We start from the raw sequence: 18,181 nt of genomic DNA on the forward strand, positions 1-18,181 counted from the left end.
ATTATTATTTTTATGGTGTGGTAGTATTTCTGCAGGGCAGCCCTTCATTCATATGTCCCCTGAAAGCAACGTTAGACGTCTGTCTCACATTTAGCCCGTTAAATATGTCTGTTTGTACAGCTATAAAATCATCGAGCTATTGAAAAGCGGCTAAACGAAGCGCTCTATCAATCACGCCGCAACTGTGTTTCAGAGTCACCGGCGAAGACCAAACAATGTAATGATTTTTAAATGATCGTTATTGTTTGGCTCCCATAATGTCAGACGCATTGCGATTTTTTTTTACTACTATACGCGAGGAAAAATACAGATGTTAGCTAAGCAGAGGTAGACTATTAAACATAGGCTTATGCACGTGCACGTGTTTTCATAAACATCAACCACAGCGTAGATTTACTACAACTCCAGCAAATAAAATAACAGAACCGTGTTCTATTTATATTTATTTCTCTGTTATAAAGCCAACCCCGCAATCAAACTCAAAAAAGCACCATACACAGAACAGTCTATTTCCTGCCAAAAAACAAAAGTGTGAGATGAACACAAACCCGAGATCTTCCATTACGCGCCCGGCGCCTCGTTCGCCTTCTCTGACATTTCGAATATCAAAACGCAGCGGAAGAACAATTGTTTCCAAATTGAATCCGCACTCTCTTCCTTTTCTCATTTTCAGCAAGGAATATATATTTCCCCGGCGAGTCAGGAGTCGCATCTGACTCGGTGTCCGCAGGCGAGCACTCTTGTTGGCTTGTGAAAAATGGATGTAGGACATATACCAAAAAAAAAAAAAAAAAACAGAGAGAGAGACAAAAAAAAAAGCCCAAGTTTTTCGCTCGGACGCGTCCATTGTGCGCAATGAAAAGACACTATTCACTCTTGCAAATAAAGGAGTTCTTTAAACCGTCCCACTGACATCTGTTTAGAGTCTGTTTGCACTGGTTGTCTTATATGGGCTATTTTTTTTTTTATCGGGTTCAAGTGTGACAAAAGCTATCGTGTTAATTGGTGTAAATGCAGATTCATTTATGTGTGGTTAGATGAGCTGCACTATAGCAGATCGGTGTTCTTTGCATGAAATAAATCAACTTAATTTGGTGCAATTGGATGAACAGTCAATGCAACGAATACAATTTGTCAGTGTAGAGTGTTTAAAGTGTAAATGTATCTATTTTGGTGCGTTAGTGGCTCACTCCCCCTTTTGCGGGGGTGTCCATGTGTCTGCACGTATCTACCCGGGCCCATTTCTGACTCTCACTTTCCACCGAATTATGCACCTAATTTGCTCACATATCATTTACTCCAAGTTCCTCCCGCCGTGACAGTCAGGCCTAAACACTACAAAATTAGCCCTAATTTATACTGATCCCGCTAATAATTGTAATAAAAAGCTTATAGATTTACCACTAATTACATAAAAGCCTAATGATGTTGAAAATTACTCCCGGTTTGAGATATATGGCTAATCTAAACTTTGTTGTTGGCTGCCCCGGGATACTAGAAACATTAGAAGAGGTTCAGTTCGTCTCTAAAAGGCGAGAGTTGGACATGCCGCGCGACACGAAGGCCGGAACTTCCGAGGAAACGTGAAATTATCCGCAGTTATTATCACTAACGATTAAATGACAAAAGTGGCCAATGTTGATGCTGCAAGTCCTTTAAAAGGGGGAACTCGGGTCATTTATATGGCTGCTCCTGCTTTGCGATATTTGGATTTAGTAGAAGGTAAATACAGAAGGCGGAATCAATAATAAAGGGAGCACTCTTGAATGGCGAATGGGAGTCCAGTGATAAACTTTGGGAAGCCATTACTAAACCATATGGGTTTGATAAGGATGACAAGTTTATATTACAATAGTTTAATTCACTGTTTCTGCTGTCATAGTCAGAGGCCCCACAGTGATTCTGGGATCACGCTCAATTAAACAAATTCTGAGGGAGTTTCTAACAGAGCTTTTCAACTGATATTAAATCGGGTCATTTTAAAGGTTATCATTTGGGATCAAAAACGAGGAGAAATGGCAGCAAGCTGGCAGCATTGAGTGGCTGGAATCTGAAGCTTCGCGCATCTGACACCTCCAGGCTTCAACGCTGATTGGCTCTTATTTGAAGGAGCTCATGGGTTCATTCAACTATTAAGCGCCTCCCCGTTCCTCTAAAGGACATTATAATGCAAGGAACCTCCTTTTTTAACCACAAACCGAATTTGCTTTCATTTAGGCCATATATATATTTTTAAATAGTTTAAAGTCATAGAGATTTTTTTGGAAAAGCATTTCGCACTGGAGCGGTGCGCGATGCTTTCGCACGCCGACCTGCTGGATGCTCGCCTCGGTGAGTTATCAACGCCAAACTCCGGTCTGCAACTCTACTGTAAGCTGGAGGACTCTTTTCATCTAAATCAAGCAGAGAAAATTGACAATTTGTCTCTTATTTTATCTTAATTCGATTTAAGCGAACTAATTCATTGGAAAAGTAATCATTATTATTATATTACACAGTAATTTGATTTTGATGTAATTTTCTAAGATATTGAGGGGAATCAAATAGAATTAAGTGTTTTAAATGATGACATTCTGCTGTGTTGTTGTTCTGAGCTCAAAAGGAAACCCATTTTTAGCATTTTTTATGCACTTTATGGATGTAATGACAAATAGTAGCTAAGTTTTTCTGTGCATTAGAACCATTAGTGTTTTTAGTCTGTATTTCAGCTAGACATATTAAAGTGTTTGTATATTCTGCAATAACACTTTTCTCTTTTGCAGCAATGGTTATCGGTAGCTTTGAACCCACTCAGTTGTATCCATATTCTGTTTTTAAGGGATGAAGGATGCCGCGGCGGAGCTTCTGGGTCACAGGGAGGCATTGAAGTGTAGGCTGGGCGGCGGTGTAGCTGACCCGGGCCACCCCGGAGAACTCGCCCCGGGCTCCGATGCCGTAGAAGGGGCCACTCATCTCCCCGGAGACGATATCAACAATGCTGGATCCAATCAGCAGGGTGTAGCGGTGAACAGTAAGGACCAGGAAAAGCAGCAGCAGCAGCAGCAACAGAACCCCACCCAGTCTGGCGGGCAACAGAGTCAAAAACAAAAACGCCACCGGACTCGGTTTACTCCGGCCCAGCTCAACGAGCTGGAGCGTAGCTTCGCCAAAACCCACTATCCGGACATCTTCATGCGCGAGGAGCTCGCGCTCCGGATCGGCCTGACGGAATCACGCGTGCAGGTGGGTTCACTGGATATCACGATCAAGGGTTTCGTTTTTATATTTATGTTAAAATTGCCATTAGACTCCGATCTGTTATTTGCACAAAATGTACATAGACGTGCAACACCGACTGAAGGCAGCAGTTTTAATATATGAAGAAAAAAAATATATATAGGCCTATAATATATATATATATATATATATATATATATATATATATATATATATATATATATATATATATATACATTTTAGACGCTTAACATTCACTTCAATAGCAGTATAATAGTTTCTGATTCTAGATTCAAGTTTCTGACTTCAATGGTGGATGTCGAAATGTTTATTTTTATTTTTTGTAAATACATTTATTTGAACATTTTAGGATACGATTTAGGCAGATATTTCCATGTTTTCTGAAAATGTACAGGTGAAAAATGAGGTAGGCCTAGATCTTTATATTTCATATTGTGAAATAAAATTCTCGATCAAAAAGAGTCAAAATGTAGCAATGGTTAAGCATTTGGCTACAAGTAATTTCAAGAAGACACAAGTAGGTGTGTATTTAACATAATTCCAATAATTTTGTATTTCATTTTGAATTAGATTCAGTGTTTATAAATGCAACAGACTTAGTAAAATCTTATAGAAAACATTGTGTTGTTCGATGCAAATTGCTCTCCATGGTACTGAAGAAGTTGTATCATAAATATTTATAAGAGCTCTCTTGGTCCATCCATGAAAAAAAAGTATATATATATATGTACGTGAAGATGTAGCCAACAAATAGGTGGAAATGTCCATATTCTAATAATTGTTATAATTTCGCATTCATTTAGATGAATGTAATGCATTTAACGTGTAGGCTAATGTAAACAAACATTAGCCTATATAAAACATGTAAACACAATGTAATATAATATAATTGCACTAGCATACATCACAGTTTTTTTTTAAATAACACACACTCGCGCGCATGCAGATCATGCATTAATCCCGATCAAATTAATCATTGGAAATAATTGTCCAATGATTGTATATAAAATAAATAGCTTGCAAATTAATTAAGGGAAAATCATCTCCTTACTGTACCATAAAAATGTGTCAAAGTTTTTCACTTGCATTGTCATATTGCAAATTAGTTTTTGCATTTGATTCACATTAGTGTTTCTGAAAACAACATTTTCTTTGCTCTTTAAAGCATGAAGTCCACCCATTTAAAACATAAGGGCTGATCTCATGATCATTTTACTGTTCAGGTCATCTTCCTTTTACAGCACCATTATTGTTATCTCAGCCATCGAAGCAGACAGATATCTTTATCACTTTGATAAGATTATGGCTCGTGCTGTCCCTGTGATTGGTGGTCAGTCGCCAGTGCAGCGCGCAGCAAATGAACCCGCGAGATAAATGTAGGATGCAACGAGCGCGCGCGGCATTCCAGCACTCTCTTTTAACCTCTGATGTATAGCGGCTCATTATATATGTATAGCTTTTTCGGGTTGATACTGCAATAAAACCAAGAACATTATTATCAACCAATTTCAGAATTATTCATAACTTAACGGGATTATTAAACTCAATGCGAAAGCCACGCAGATGAGCCGGTTCTGTGTAAAAGAATAACCACCATAATTAGCAGGCCTATCTGAGCATGGATGTCTACTATGCCCCAACTATTTTATTTACATAAAAAATAAATTAGCGCAATGATGACCGCGCAGTGATCCTCTCTATAATCTAAAACAGCACAGTGGGCTTTTCTGTTTTAGCTGATGCGTTGCATGAATGTTTTCTTGTGAAATAGGTCTGTCAGTGTGCACGTCTTAATGGCCAGTGCGCGGACGGTGCTCTCTGTCTTTTTTTAATGGTATGAGAAATTGCATTTTCTTTTATCCTCTGAAGTGTAATGCATTTGAGGCCGGATTTCATGGCTGGCTGCGTGGGGTGGGATTCAGGGATCTAATATGAACCCTTCCACATTTTCCCTCCCCTTTTCGTTGGGCCAAAATCTGCTCGTTAATCATTGTGCGTGCGGCTGAGATCTCTATAAACCTGAAGGACCGGGGAAATAAACACCTTGTGCGCAGTGGTGTAGTAGTGTCTGAAGAGGTGGGCATACTGTGAATTCCCCCACACACACAAGCAAATATATATATTTTATATAAAAAAACAGGCACCCGGTTTCTAAAATTCATATATTTACATTTATATATGTATATATTGCATATCTAAAATGTGTAAGATATATTTTTTTCCGTAAAAAATTTGTAAGGTGTAATATAGTCCCACGTGCGCTTACAAAATGTATATAAGTGTATGTTTAGGGTGGTGTACAGTACACTACTTAGAACCATGGTAAATATGTATTAAAATAAATATATGATTGAATATTATATATATAAAATATATTTTTTTCTTTTTTATTTTTTTTACGTTTTGCAGGGAAATAAATGTACAGTTGCGCTCCCGCCTCCCGCAGCTCATTGCGCGTTTAGAAAGAATCACTCAACACTTTTTAAAATTAAAATGAAAATAAAAAATAAAATTACAATTCACAATCACAATTCACTCAACGGTGATTGTCAAAAGCTAACCCAGTTCTTCTGGCGGCCATAAGTATCTTCACTTATTTTAGATGGGCAAACGCAAAATCCCAAAAAAGATAGGTGGGCATGCGGCGTATGCCCACCTATACACTACTGCTTGTGCGCTATTTATGGCCCAGGGCTTGCCTTGAGCAGCCTTTTTACGCCATAACATTTAAAGCATCATTTTGTGATGACATTTATCAAGAGAGAGAAGCAAATGTAACAAAACTCAATAACAATTAAGAAATATGATACACAATTTGTAACAATTGTTTTAATCAAAGCCGTGTTGTTTAATTTAAAAAAAAAAAAAAATAAATAAAAAAAAAAATATTCCCATATGGATCAGAATAATGTGTTAACTGTAGGTTATTCTGACATTTTTTGGCATCTTAAATAAAAAAAAAAAAAATAACTACTACACTTGATTTTAGCAGGTGCGTCTGAATAATATTGAAGAAAATAAGCAAGAAAAAAATCCCGCACAAAAAAAAAAATACATAATAATAATTGTACTTCATTTTTTGATCTCTCAGAATGTTTTTGACACCTCCATCAAGCACAACAAGAATATATTTGTCAATGTATATTATATAAGACTTGTTACCAGACAGAAGCATCAGATAACATACTGTAGGAACAAAACAAACATAAACACATCGCACAGCCATTTAATTACAAAAGAACCCCTTTCTAAAGGAGCAATTTAAATGACTCGGGAAATCTAAATATGTGCTAGTGATGTTTTATTGACGCCTATTTACATTTCAAGTGGAATTGAAGCATTTGATAGCTTTGACTAATCCTCTCTTTTATTATCTTGTAGGTTTGGTTTCAGAATAGACGCGCAAAATGGAAGAAGCGCAAGAAGACCACCAATGTGTTTCGCACTCCGGGCACTTTGCTGCCCACTCACCACGGCCTACCGCAGTTCCCCTCCGCCGCGGCGGCCGCAGCAGCTATGGGCGACAGCTTGTGCTCTTTTCACGCTAATGACACCCGTTGGGCGGCGGCTGGGATGCCAGGAGTCTCTCAGCTACAGTTACCTCCCGCCCTAGGCCGACAACAAGCCATGGCACAGTCTCTATCCCAGTGCAGTCTGGGCGCCGGACCTCCACCCAACTCCATGAGCCTGTCCAACATGTCCTCCAATGGTTCCGGGCTCCAGTCCCACCTCTACCAACCCACCTTCCCCGGTATGGTGCCCGCGTCTCTCTCCGGTCCCACCAATGTGACCGGCTCGTCTCAGCTCTGTAGCTCCCCGGACACTGACGTCTGGAGAGGGACGAGCATCGCGTCCCTGCGCCGCAAAGCGCTTGAGCATACAGTGTCCATGAGTTTCACCTAATACTTTGATGTGCTAGTCTTCTCCTGTTCCTCGTCCACTCATCATTTCTGACCCAGTGACGCACAAGGAAGTCTAAGGATACAAGAATGAACTGTGCGTACCTAATGGAGATAAAATACCAAGCATCACATAGTCTGAAAAATAGCCTCCTTTTCAATCTAGCAAACGTGAATCTATTTATTTATTATTATGTCCTATTTATTTGTTTATTATTATTATTATTATTTATTTTTTTTTTAGCACTTTTTTTTTTGTTTTGTTTTTTAAATCTAACTGTAAGCAAATGTCAACATCTGGGACAGAAAATAAACTGCACATTTGCGATGTATTCGTTAATTTTCGTGTCAAGATAACTGCGTTTGATCTCAGAGAAACCAGACTATATAGCGACGGCTATACGCGCACCGGGCACACGCTGTGCAATGAAGCCGGATTCTGGGAGTAAAGTTATCTCTCTTTATATATTTTTAGTATTATTATTATTATTATTATTATTATTATGGAAGGAACCGTTCAAGTTTTAGGACTGTTTTATGAAAGTAGGTGGAAGAATGAAAGGAAAATATTTCAGAATGAATTAAGAAACTTGACTGCATGTGCCGACAAAGTTAAACACTGGGGAAATATAATTTAAAAGAAAAGTATGACTTTGTTATATGCTGTTAGGATGTTTTGTGTAGATAAAGCATTCTTAAATTGTTCCCATTCGGTCAGTTTGTGATATGTTCTAAGTTACTGTATGTGCTTAAATCAATATAAATTTCTTAAATGTTTGATCTTCTTAACGGCTGTTTTGTTTCCTGAACATGTTTATAACGATTGAATGTAAATTAACGAATAAAATCACTTTCAGTATGTCATTACTGACACATAGTATCTTCTGTTGTCCTTGGCGATACTGTGCGCAAAAAAGGTGCAGCCTACCTTGATGATTTATGTAGCCTATCTTTTGTACGGTATTTAGGCTAATAGATAGTAACATTGAATAACGTAAATTATTAAATTCACAAAAATGTAATGTGAATCAGAACGTAGAATATAAACTGGATGATGGCTTTAGTGGATAGGCCTGTCGCCTCAAAGTAAGAATGTCCCAGGTTCGAGTCCCGGCCTTTCTTTGCGTGTTCTCCCCTTGTTCGCGTGGGTTTCCTATGGGTGCAAATGCCAGTCAAAAAAGACATGCGGGTAGATGTGTGGTGTCTGTGTGAGTTGCCCTGTCCAGGGTGTTTCCCTACCTTCGGCCCGAGACAGCTGAGGTGGCCCCATCACCACCCGTGATTATATAGGACAAGCGGCTATAGAGGATGGATGGATTTGATATATAGTAAGCTATATTCATATTTGCATGTAGCCTATACACGAAGAATGATATTACCTATACATATATTATAATGAAAGTTATTATAACGTGTCATTATTATTCCGAGCACTATATTTTTCTTCCAGATGTTCCTTGCAGATGTTGCAAGGGTCGATGAAAGTAACTCGCTCTCTGATTGGCTCCGGGCTCGTGGCATTATGACCTCATAGATGAGATATAATAACTCAGCCAAGCACAACAACACCAGCCATCAATGTCTTCCAGAAAATTGCAATAAAACCACAATCAAGTTTATGGTACAATAAGCGCGACCCTTAAAAAATTAAAAACACAAAAACTGCAAAAGTACACCACATAAGGGATTTTACCTGAATGTTCTTTATATATATATATATATATATATATATATATATATATATATATATATATATATATATATATATATATATATTTGTCTTTTATTTATTTTTATTTCTTAGCTTGTCATACATAATTTAGGCCTACCTCAGATTAGATGCAGTGTAGTTTGTTTTTTCCGTAGCACACATTTGTGCTTTAAGGATTTAATTATAAACAGCATTTATTGTCATCAACTGCCAGAGTGAATTTATAACCCATAAAACAGATTAGCTTTCTGCACAGGGCTATTACATTGTAATAATTAATTAATTACTATGTAACAACACATTTATAAGGGGTTGTCACAATAAATGAGCACAGGCTTAGGTAGGGAACTCAAACCATGTTTTATAAAACTGAATTGACCCTAATTTCAACATTTTGTGTGAGGCTGGAAAACTCTGCATGATAAAGGTCAAACACAAGGAAACTTTAATGGAGCTGAGTCACTGATTTCTCATGATAGTGCATTTTTAGCAATGCAAAATATTCAGTTACACCTTGTGCACCAAATAAAACTGTATAGATTGTTATACAGTGTACGAGGTTAAAACAAAGCAATGACACATATCCCAAACTTTAGAATGCACAGGAGTATTGGAATCTTATAGTTCCAATGATGTGACATCACAAATGATAAATCATAAATAATGAATCAATGTATAAGCAAAATGGGCCAGCAATGGAATATTGACATAAGTGTTCTCAAATTAGGTGCAATGTTGATCAAATATGAGTGAAATACTAAAAAGGGACGTTGTTTTTGTGAGCATGTGAGTGTTTGTCTAAAAGAGAGATCAGGCGATACGTAGGGATGTGCTCCTTGCAAACAGATGTGAGATGATATTACATAAATATTATAATTTGTCTCAGTACCTGCTGGGTTAATTAGTTTGTGGAAATGCGAAGGCCATTTCTCGTTAGCTAATTTGTCACACGCTGACAAGAGAGGTGAACACTGACCCGCCGCACTTCGCATCATTTCTCCCACAATGCATTGCTGGAGAGCGTGGCACAGAGAATGCACAGGGAGGCCACGTGCTTACCTCCAATTCATCTCCTGCAAATAAATGAAATCAGTCAATAATGCATCGGAGGGTGAATATAGCTCTCTCTGTCTGGGTTATGAATGAGAACTCATTAATTTTCTAGGCCTAAAATGTGTGTGTGTGTGTGCGTGTAAGAGTGAGAGAGAGAGAGAGAGAGAGAGAGAGAGACATAGACTAAAGGAATGCAGAGTGAAAAAGCGATTGTAAGACGGTTTTCAAGTTATGTTCCAGAATTCAAATATTATGACAAAATAAAAGTTGCTTAATCTAAAATTCTATAAAGTAGATGAGACATAGCAAAGTCTTCCTTCATGAGGTTTCCAAAGTTTTTTTAGGCCCTGCCACTAGAATCTGAAAAGGTTTTGTCAGGTAAGCTTAAAGGTAAAGTCCACCCAAAAATGTAATTTCAGTCATTGTTTACTCACCCCTGTGTTGTTACAAACCTATATAACTTTCCTTTTTTGTGGGAGGGAGAAATTGTGAAAAAAAATTTGTGCTCAGTGATGTCATACAATGGCAGTTTATCGTGACCACCTCTTCAAGCATCAAACGAGCACAAAAGTATAATTCAGAAGTCTAATAAATTATTCCATAAGGCTCATGATTGTTATGAAAGCATACGATAAGTTTTGGTATGAAACAAAGCGAAATCTAAATGTATTATTCAGTGAAAATTGTAACTAACTGTTGATCGCCTGTGCGTGTTCATGTGAGGGCACTAGAGCAACATTTCGCGCAACCCCCTCACAACATTGGGGCATTCCAGCGAAAACTCGTTTGTATATCTGAAAACAGGTTTGCCACAGTAAGAATGACATCAGAACACAACCCAGCTGCAAACAAATCAGAGAACAGAACTTACTATGTCTTAACATGTCTGAAGAGTTTGAAGTTGAAGAACTGATGCATTTCTATGACCAGCCTTATTTTTTTATATTTTTTTATATTTTTTTTGGACAAGTGCCAGTTCACAGGGGATGAGTTAACCATGCAATATGACAATAGAAAACAAACGATCAATAGACCGGTATCGATGTACCATTGCTCACTACTACTGGTTAGGACAAAAGTTCTTATTAAAATAGAAAATATAATTTTTATTGCATGTCGTTTGCCTTAAGCTTAGGACATGATGTGACTATGGATGCTTGTAGCCTCCTCTATGTCTCTTCAGACATGTTTAGTAAGTTTTGTTCTCTTTTTGTGTGCAGCTGAGTTGTGTTCTGTTGTCACTATCGCAGAGTTTTCGCTTGAACGCCCCAATGTCGCGAGGGGGCTGCATAAACTGTTGCTCTCATGCCCTACCATGAACATGCACAGGAGATCAACAGTGAGTGAACATTTTCATAAATAGAAAGCTCAATTTCGGTTTGTTTCTGACCAAACCCTCATCAAAGTGAATGGATGTTAAACATAAATGTTAAAATACATATCATTTAAAAAGAATAGCTGTAAGATATACATTTTAAGATTTTTAATGTTGTTATAGTGTATTTAGTGTATGTCAACGAAACCCTGTAATCCCAATATTGGATATGCATTTACACAGGTTTATAAGCAATTTTATCCCACTAAAATCACGTTAACATGTATAATGTTTACTTCTTGTGACTATATTTTGAAACAATGTGTATTTTAGTATTTATGGATGGCTCCATTCACTTTCATTGTAAGTGCTTCACTGTAACCACTTTTTTTAATAAATGAGGACTAAGTTGAATAATAATAATTATTATTATTTTATAAATTTGTTTTGGTTAGCAACATTATGCCACAAATTCTGTTGATTGAATTTAAATTGTATTGAACCCGGAATATTCCTTGAACCCTAATCCGAATTCCCTGACCTCAACATGAAACACTGCAAATACTGGTAAATTTTGCTCTGCAAACTTCCCTTAATGAAAAGTTGTTTCCTAAATTTTCATATTGATGGCATGTGTGAACAGCACATGTGGTACATAACAGTAAAGGTAATTCAACAATTGTCCTGTAATTTACCTGGTTGCATGTGCTAATAAGAAGCAGCCTTTGAAGATAATTATTTGCATCATTGCTATCTTTTTAAAAAACATTTTTTATATTGAACACATGCAATGCCGTAACAATCTTTAAAATCAACTCTGTATGAGTATTGTTGTCCTGTGTCCTAAAATTACCCCAAAGTTGTACTGGAGAGGTGTTACATCTGAAAACAAACCCCAGTAATCTAAGGTTCAATTACTGTGCTGTAGAAAACGATTTGCCCCATCCTGATTTCTTCTGTTTTTGTGTATATCTCATACTAAATTGTTTCAAAAATTCAAACAAAATCTAACATAAATGAAGGCAAACTGAGTAAACACAAAATAACTTTTTTTAAAAGTACAGTGTTATTTATTGAAGCAAAAAAGTTATCCAATGCCAACTTGGCCTATGTGAAAAAGTGTTGGCCCTTAGTTACTAAATCCCAAAATCAATAAAACTGCATTCATAATGGGGTTCAGCTGGAGTAGACACACCCAGGCCTGATTACTTCCAGCCCTGTTCAATCAAATCAACATAAATATAACTTTTTCAGCAGCATGAAGTTGGCCGAAAGGTCTCACCCAGCAGCACACTATGCCAAGTTTGAAATAAATTCCAGAAATGATGAGGGAAAAAGCGATTGAATTGCATCAATGGTTACTTGGGAAGGGTTACAAAGCTATTTCAAATGCTCTGGGACTCCAAAGAACCACAGTAAGAGCCATTATCACCAAATGGAGAAAAGTTAGCACAGTAGTGAACCTTACCGAAAGTGGCTAACCTTCCAAAATTCCTCCAAGAGCACAGCGATGATTCATCCTGGAAGCCACAAAAAAGCCAAGGACATCTTCCAAGGAACTGCTGGCCTCTCTCGCATCAATAAAGGTCACTGTTCATGACTCCACTATTCGAAAGACACTGGCCAAAAATGCCATCCGTGGAAGAGTGGCAAGGCGCAACACTGCTAACCCAGAAGAACATTAAGTCTCGTCTGAATTTTGCCAAAACAGACCTTGATGACCCTCAAACCTTTTGGGAGAATGTTCAGTAGACTGATGAGTCGAAAGTGGAACTGTTCGGAAGACAGGGGTCCCGTTACATTTGGTGTAACTCAAACACAGAATTCCACAAAAATGACCTATGGTCAAGCATGATGGTGGTTGTAAGATGTTGTGGGGATGCTTTGCTGCTTCAGGGCCTGGGGGACTTGCAATAATTAAGGCAAACATGAAGTCATCAGTCCATGAGTTGAAGCTCAAACACAACTGGATTATGCATGAAGACAATGATTCAAAGCATAAGAGTAAATCCACCTCTGAATGGCTCAAAAGAAGCTAAATTAATGTTTTTGAGTGGCCTAGTCAAAGTCCTGACTTGAACCAAATTGAGATGCTGTAGCAGGACCTTAAACAAACAGTTCATGCATATATTTGAAAACTGTATTTTGTGTTTACTCAGGTTGCCTTTTGCTTTATGTTATATCTCTTTAGAAGAATTTAGTATGAAAAATACTCAAAAACTTGAAGAAATCAGGATGGGGGCAAATACTTTTCCACAGCACGATATTTCAAATCCAAGTTCCCACTCTCACAAACTCAAATGAACCCACAGCTCTGTAATTACAATCGTCTTTCTCTTTAAATACTATAACATCTTACAAACTCATTCTGTTTTCAAAAATGGATGTGCAACAGTGATTCTGCTTGCTTATTTATTTGTTGCAATGTAGGAAAAGAAATGCACACACTGCACACAAATTCCCCAAAGCCTAGCTGTAGTTTGTTTTTGTGTGTGTGTGCAGAAAAATTTAGTGTGTCAGTAATACAGGAGGACAGGGTTGTGTGTTGCTCATAAACAGGTTTGTCTACTCCACTTCGTCTCTGTATGGGGAACCCTTATTGAACATCACACACATTCCCCCTACAGTTTATAGCTGAAATCAGCGCCTTTTAGAATAACCATCCATTCTGCTCATGTCAGATGGACAGATCCAGAGAGATCAGATGGAAAGAAATGAGAGAGAGGCTGGGCTGATCTTGGCATATACCCCCTAATTATCAAGGGCGTAGCAGCCATGGGGGACGTGAGGGACACGTCCCCCACACTCTTTAAAAACATGATTTTTGTCCCCAGCACTTTTCCAAGCTAAACCCATAACGAGTTGATTAACAGACAAATGAGAGTTATTTATCGGTATATTTTTCTTGATAAAAAATCTAAGGACAATCCTTCTTTGAAGCACACATTGTATGTGGAGTTTATATCTCTGCATGAGTCTTCGTGAAGTTATGCTTTTTACATTATGTTTGTGAGGTTATATTTTAATCAGTTGTTTTTGCCAATTTAAGCAGATTACCAGATCTGTGTTAAATATGTAAAGCTATTTTTAATATCAGCTCATTTTTTACTTCAATGTTGGTGTGCAGTTGACAAACCGTAGGAAAAAATATAGATCTGCTGTGTTCTTAGAACACTGAATTGAACAGATATGTAGACACGCTTTTTTTATACATGAACATTTTACGGCCGTTATTGAAACTCATAATTATTATATTAATTATATATTATATTATATTATTGTTGTCTTTTGATAAAAGTCATGCTCAGCAGCTCACAAACTGTAGGGAAATAATAGATTTGCTTTGTTCTTATAATGCTTAAATCCTCTTCTAAAATCTATTTGTACATCTGCATATAGACATTTACTGTATGTCGTTTGATCATTGATTCGGAGACACTCATTTGTCCCCACCTTTTGGCATCACCAGAAATGGTCACTGAATGATTAAGTGGATCTGAACAACATTTGGTGAACCTAGTCAAAAACACTGGAGCCACTTGGATACATTTAAATCCCGCAATTCACAAGCACAGAGTAAAAATTGTATTCTGCAAATGCACAATTGTCATTATTGGAATTGATTAAATAATGTATTCAGGACCAGCGTGTGCTCAGTCTTTTTTTGTCATGTGTGAAACAGAAGCAAGTGCTCCACAAGATGCCCTTTATTTTTGCAGCTAATTGTGCAAAATTTTGCAATTATTTTGTAATACTTGAATATTTAAAATACTACAAATATTAAAAGTAAATAATATGTATATATTAATATAATACTTATATCATACTTATATATTAATATGCAATGTAAGTGTTGGGTCTGTGCAAGCGACCTACTGACAGCTGTCATCTTACCTGGCACCTTGTTTTAATTCTATTTGTATTGCAATTTGTTACACTTTTATTATTATTTTCTGTCGTGTCATTATCTGTTTTCTGTATTAATGCTTTGGCAATATTGTATGCAAGGACAATTATGCTAATAAAGTACTTTAAAATTGAAAATTTAAATTGATATATATAGAGAGAGAGAGAGAGAGAGAGAGAGAGAGAGAAAGAAAGAGAGGGAGCATGCCAAACTCATCTTCCCTGTGTGTTTTGCTCTTTCTGTGTTTGAGGAACAGTGATTTCATTAACTCTGTGAAAGGTGTTATTCCACTGTTCACGTTTGACAAAATTACACATATGGTGACCAGCTGGTATGGATGTGTGTGTGTGAGTTTTCAGATATTTGCAAATACAATATTTCATATTTAAATTGCAATACTGTATTTACATTCCCCAAACACTCTTTTTCTAAACCCCTAAACCAAGCAATTAATTAAACCGGTTTAACAGACCTTATTAAAATACAGTATGTTCACAACAATGTAATTTGCATACTGACAATTGGCTTTTTTTCTCTTACATCTATTTGCATACTTATATATGCTCTCATTTGTCTATTTATCCATTTATAGGCATACAGCATGTTACTAACTTTTCTATCATTCTAATGTTAACTCAATTCATAACATTATTCTATCCCTAGACTCTCAGAAAAAAAAGGTACCAAACTGTACGTTTTAAGGTTACCCTAGTTTTGGGTACATATTTGTACCCTTAAAGGGATAGTTCACCCAAAAAATATAAATGATCTGAGATGAGAAACTTGATCAATAGTTAAGTACTTGCTATAAATTTCCACTTTCACAATCATTTCCACATTCTTCTTCTTTTGATTTTGCGATTTAAATTCTCTGTGCATATCACCCCCTACTGGGCAGGGAGGAGAATGTATAGTAAAAAAGGACTTAAATATTGATGTTTCTCTCCCACACTTATCATATCACTTCTGAAGACATGGATTTTTGTTACTTTTGTTTGTTTGTCATTTTTTGTTACTCTTTTCTGATCAGTTTCACCAGGAAAGAACTGCTGAATATTCAACAGAGCATACCGGATAATTTTTTGCCAGTGTTTGATTATTCTGACACTTTGTTAGACATCGTAGTTGGAGGCGGTGCTCAACAAGTGATCCAAGAGATGCAAGCAAGGGAAGCAAGCCTGCATACTCGTGAAGCTCTGTCAATGCGGCTTTAGGACTCCTCTGCCGTATATTCATCTATCGAATGTCTTAATTCTATAGAGTAATAATTAGGGAAAATGAGAGGTGGCGGGACACGCTTTTACATCAACGAATGTTGCTGTACAGATGTAACAGCATTAAAGAAGATGTGCTGTCCTAATTTACATATGCTTTTCATCAAATGTAACCCTTTCTATTCACCTCGGGAGTTTTACTCGTTCATTCTAGTGAGTGTTTAGAACACACCACAAGCATGCGTGAACGCAGCGCTGCAACAGCTGATCACATTACAGACACGGAGCAACAATACCTGGACACTCTTATCGTTATTCTGGGAGATTTTAATAAAGCTATTCTCACTTGTAATTTGTCAAAAAACAAACAACACATCACATGCCCCATCAGAGACAGAAAAATATTGGACCACAGCTACACCACTGTAAAGAATGCATATCGATCTGTTCCACATCTGATCTCTCTGATGAATGTCTGGTTCATCTTCTCCTGACCTACAAGCAGAAACTAAAATCAGCTAAGCATTTAGTAAGGACTGTACAGAGATGGACCAATGATGCAGAGCTGGAACTACAAGCCTGCTTTGAATGCACTGTGATTGGCGTGTTTTTGAAGGTGTAGCCACAGACCTGGATGAGCTCACAGATAATGTGACATCATATATCAGTTTCTGTGAGGATATGTGCATCCCTACAAGGACATTTTTATCATTAAATAACAATAAACCATGGTTTTCAGCTAAACTCAGACAGCTTCATCATGCCAAAGAGGATGATTACGGAAGTGGGGTTAAAATCTTGTACAACCAGGCCAGAAACACACTGACTAAGGAGATTAGACTGGCTAAAAGAAGCTACTCTGAAAAGATGAAAAAAGAACAGTTTTCAGACAACGATCCTGCATCTGTGTGGAGAGGCCTGAAGGACATTACCAGTAGAAGACACCACCCCCTCGCTCTATAGAGAATCAACAAATGGCTGATGACCTTAATGTGCTTTATTGCAGGTTAGAAAAGCCCAGTCTTACACCCCTCCACAGCTCTGATCTTCACTTCACACACCCACGTATAACTCCTGACAACCCCTTCCTCCCCCCTCCTGCTACTCAACATGCACTTATGGTCTGTAAGGAGGATGTGTGCCAGGTCTTCAAGAAACAGAAGACTATGAAAGCTTCAAGCCCAGATGGTGTTTCTCCTGCCTGTCTGAATGTCTGTACTAACCAACTGCCCCCATCTTCAAACAGATCTTCAATAGATCACTGGAGCATTGTGAAGTTCCCTGCTGCTTCTAAAGCTCCACCATAATTCTGGTCCCCAAAAAACCCAAAACCAAAGGATTTAATTACTACAGACCTGTCACTTCCATTTGGTCATAAAGTCTTTTGAGAGACTGGTTTTGGCAAAGCTAAAGGACATCACTGGACCCCTGCTAGAACCTCTATTTGCTTATGAAGCAAACAGGTCTGTGGATGATGCTGTCAACATGGGTCTGCATTATATTATACAACAGCTCAACCAACCTGGGACTTATGCAAGGATCTTATTTGTGGACTTCAGTTTAGCCTTCAATCCCATCATACCTGATCTTCTCTCAACCAAACTGTCCCAGCACTCTGTGCCCACCCCAATCTGTCGATGGATCACCAGCTTTCTGACATATGGGCAGCAGCTAGTGAGACTGGGGAAACTCACATCCAGGACCCTTACTATTAGTACTGGTGCTCCTCAGGGAGGTGTTCTCTCTCCACTGCTCTTCTCCCTGTACACGGATGACTGTACGGCAATGGACCCCTCTGTCACTCTCCTGAAGTTTGCAGACAACACCACGGTCATCTGCCTCATC

The 18,181-nt window shown here is 37.8% G+C and overlaps 1 protein-coding gene across 2 annotated transcripts; it reads left to right on the forward strand.

Moving 5' to 3' along the window:
- The first annotated feature begins 2,207 nt into the window (after positions 1-2,207).
- otpa (orthopedia homeobox a) lies at positions 2,208-7,934 on the forward strand. 2 transcript variants are annotated; one of them, XM_052104111.1, is made up of 3 exons: positions 2,208-2,331; positions 2,819-3,222; positions 6,619-7,934. In XM_052104111.1, the coding sequence occupies exons 1-3, from the start codon at positions 2,295-2,297 to the stop codon at positions 7,138-7,140; spliced, it is 963 nt and encodes a 320-aa protein (XP_051960071.1). In that variant the 5' UTR covers positions 2,208-2,294; the 3' UTR covers positions 7,141-7,934. The 2 variants fall into 2 exon arrangements, with proteins under 2 accessions (XP_051960071.1, XP_051960070.1); XM_052104110.1 differs by having other exon boundaries at positions 2,232-2,370.
- Positions 7,935-18,181: the final 10,247 nt, after the last annotated feature.

The sequence above is a fragment of the Xyrauchen texanus genome, chromosome 34 (genome assembly GCF_025860055.1).
Source record: "Xyrauchen texanus isolate HMW12.3.18 chromosome 34, RBS_HiC_50CHRs, whole genome shotgun sequence".
NCBI classification, from domain to species: Eukaryota; Metazoa; Chordata; class Actinopteri; order Cypriniformes; family Catostomidae; genus Xyrauchen; species Xyrauchen texanus.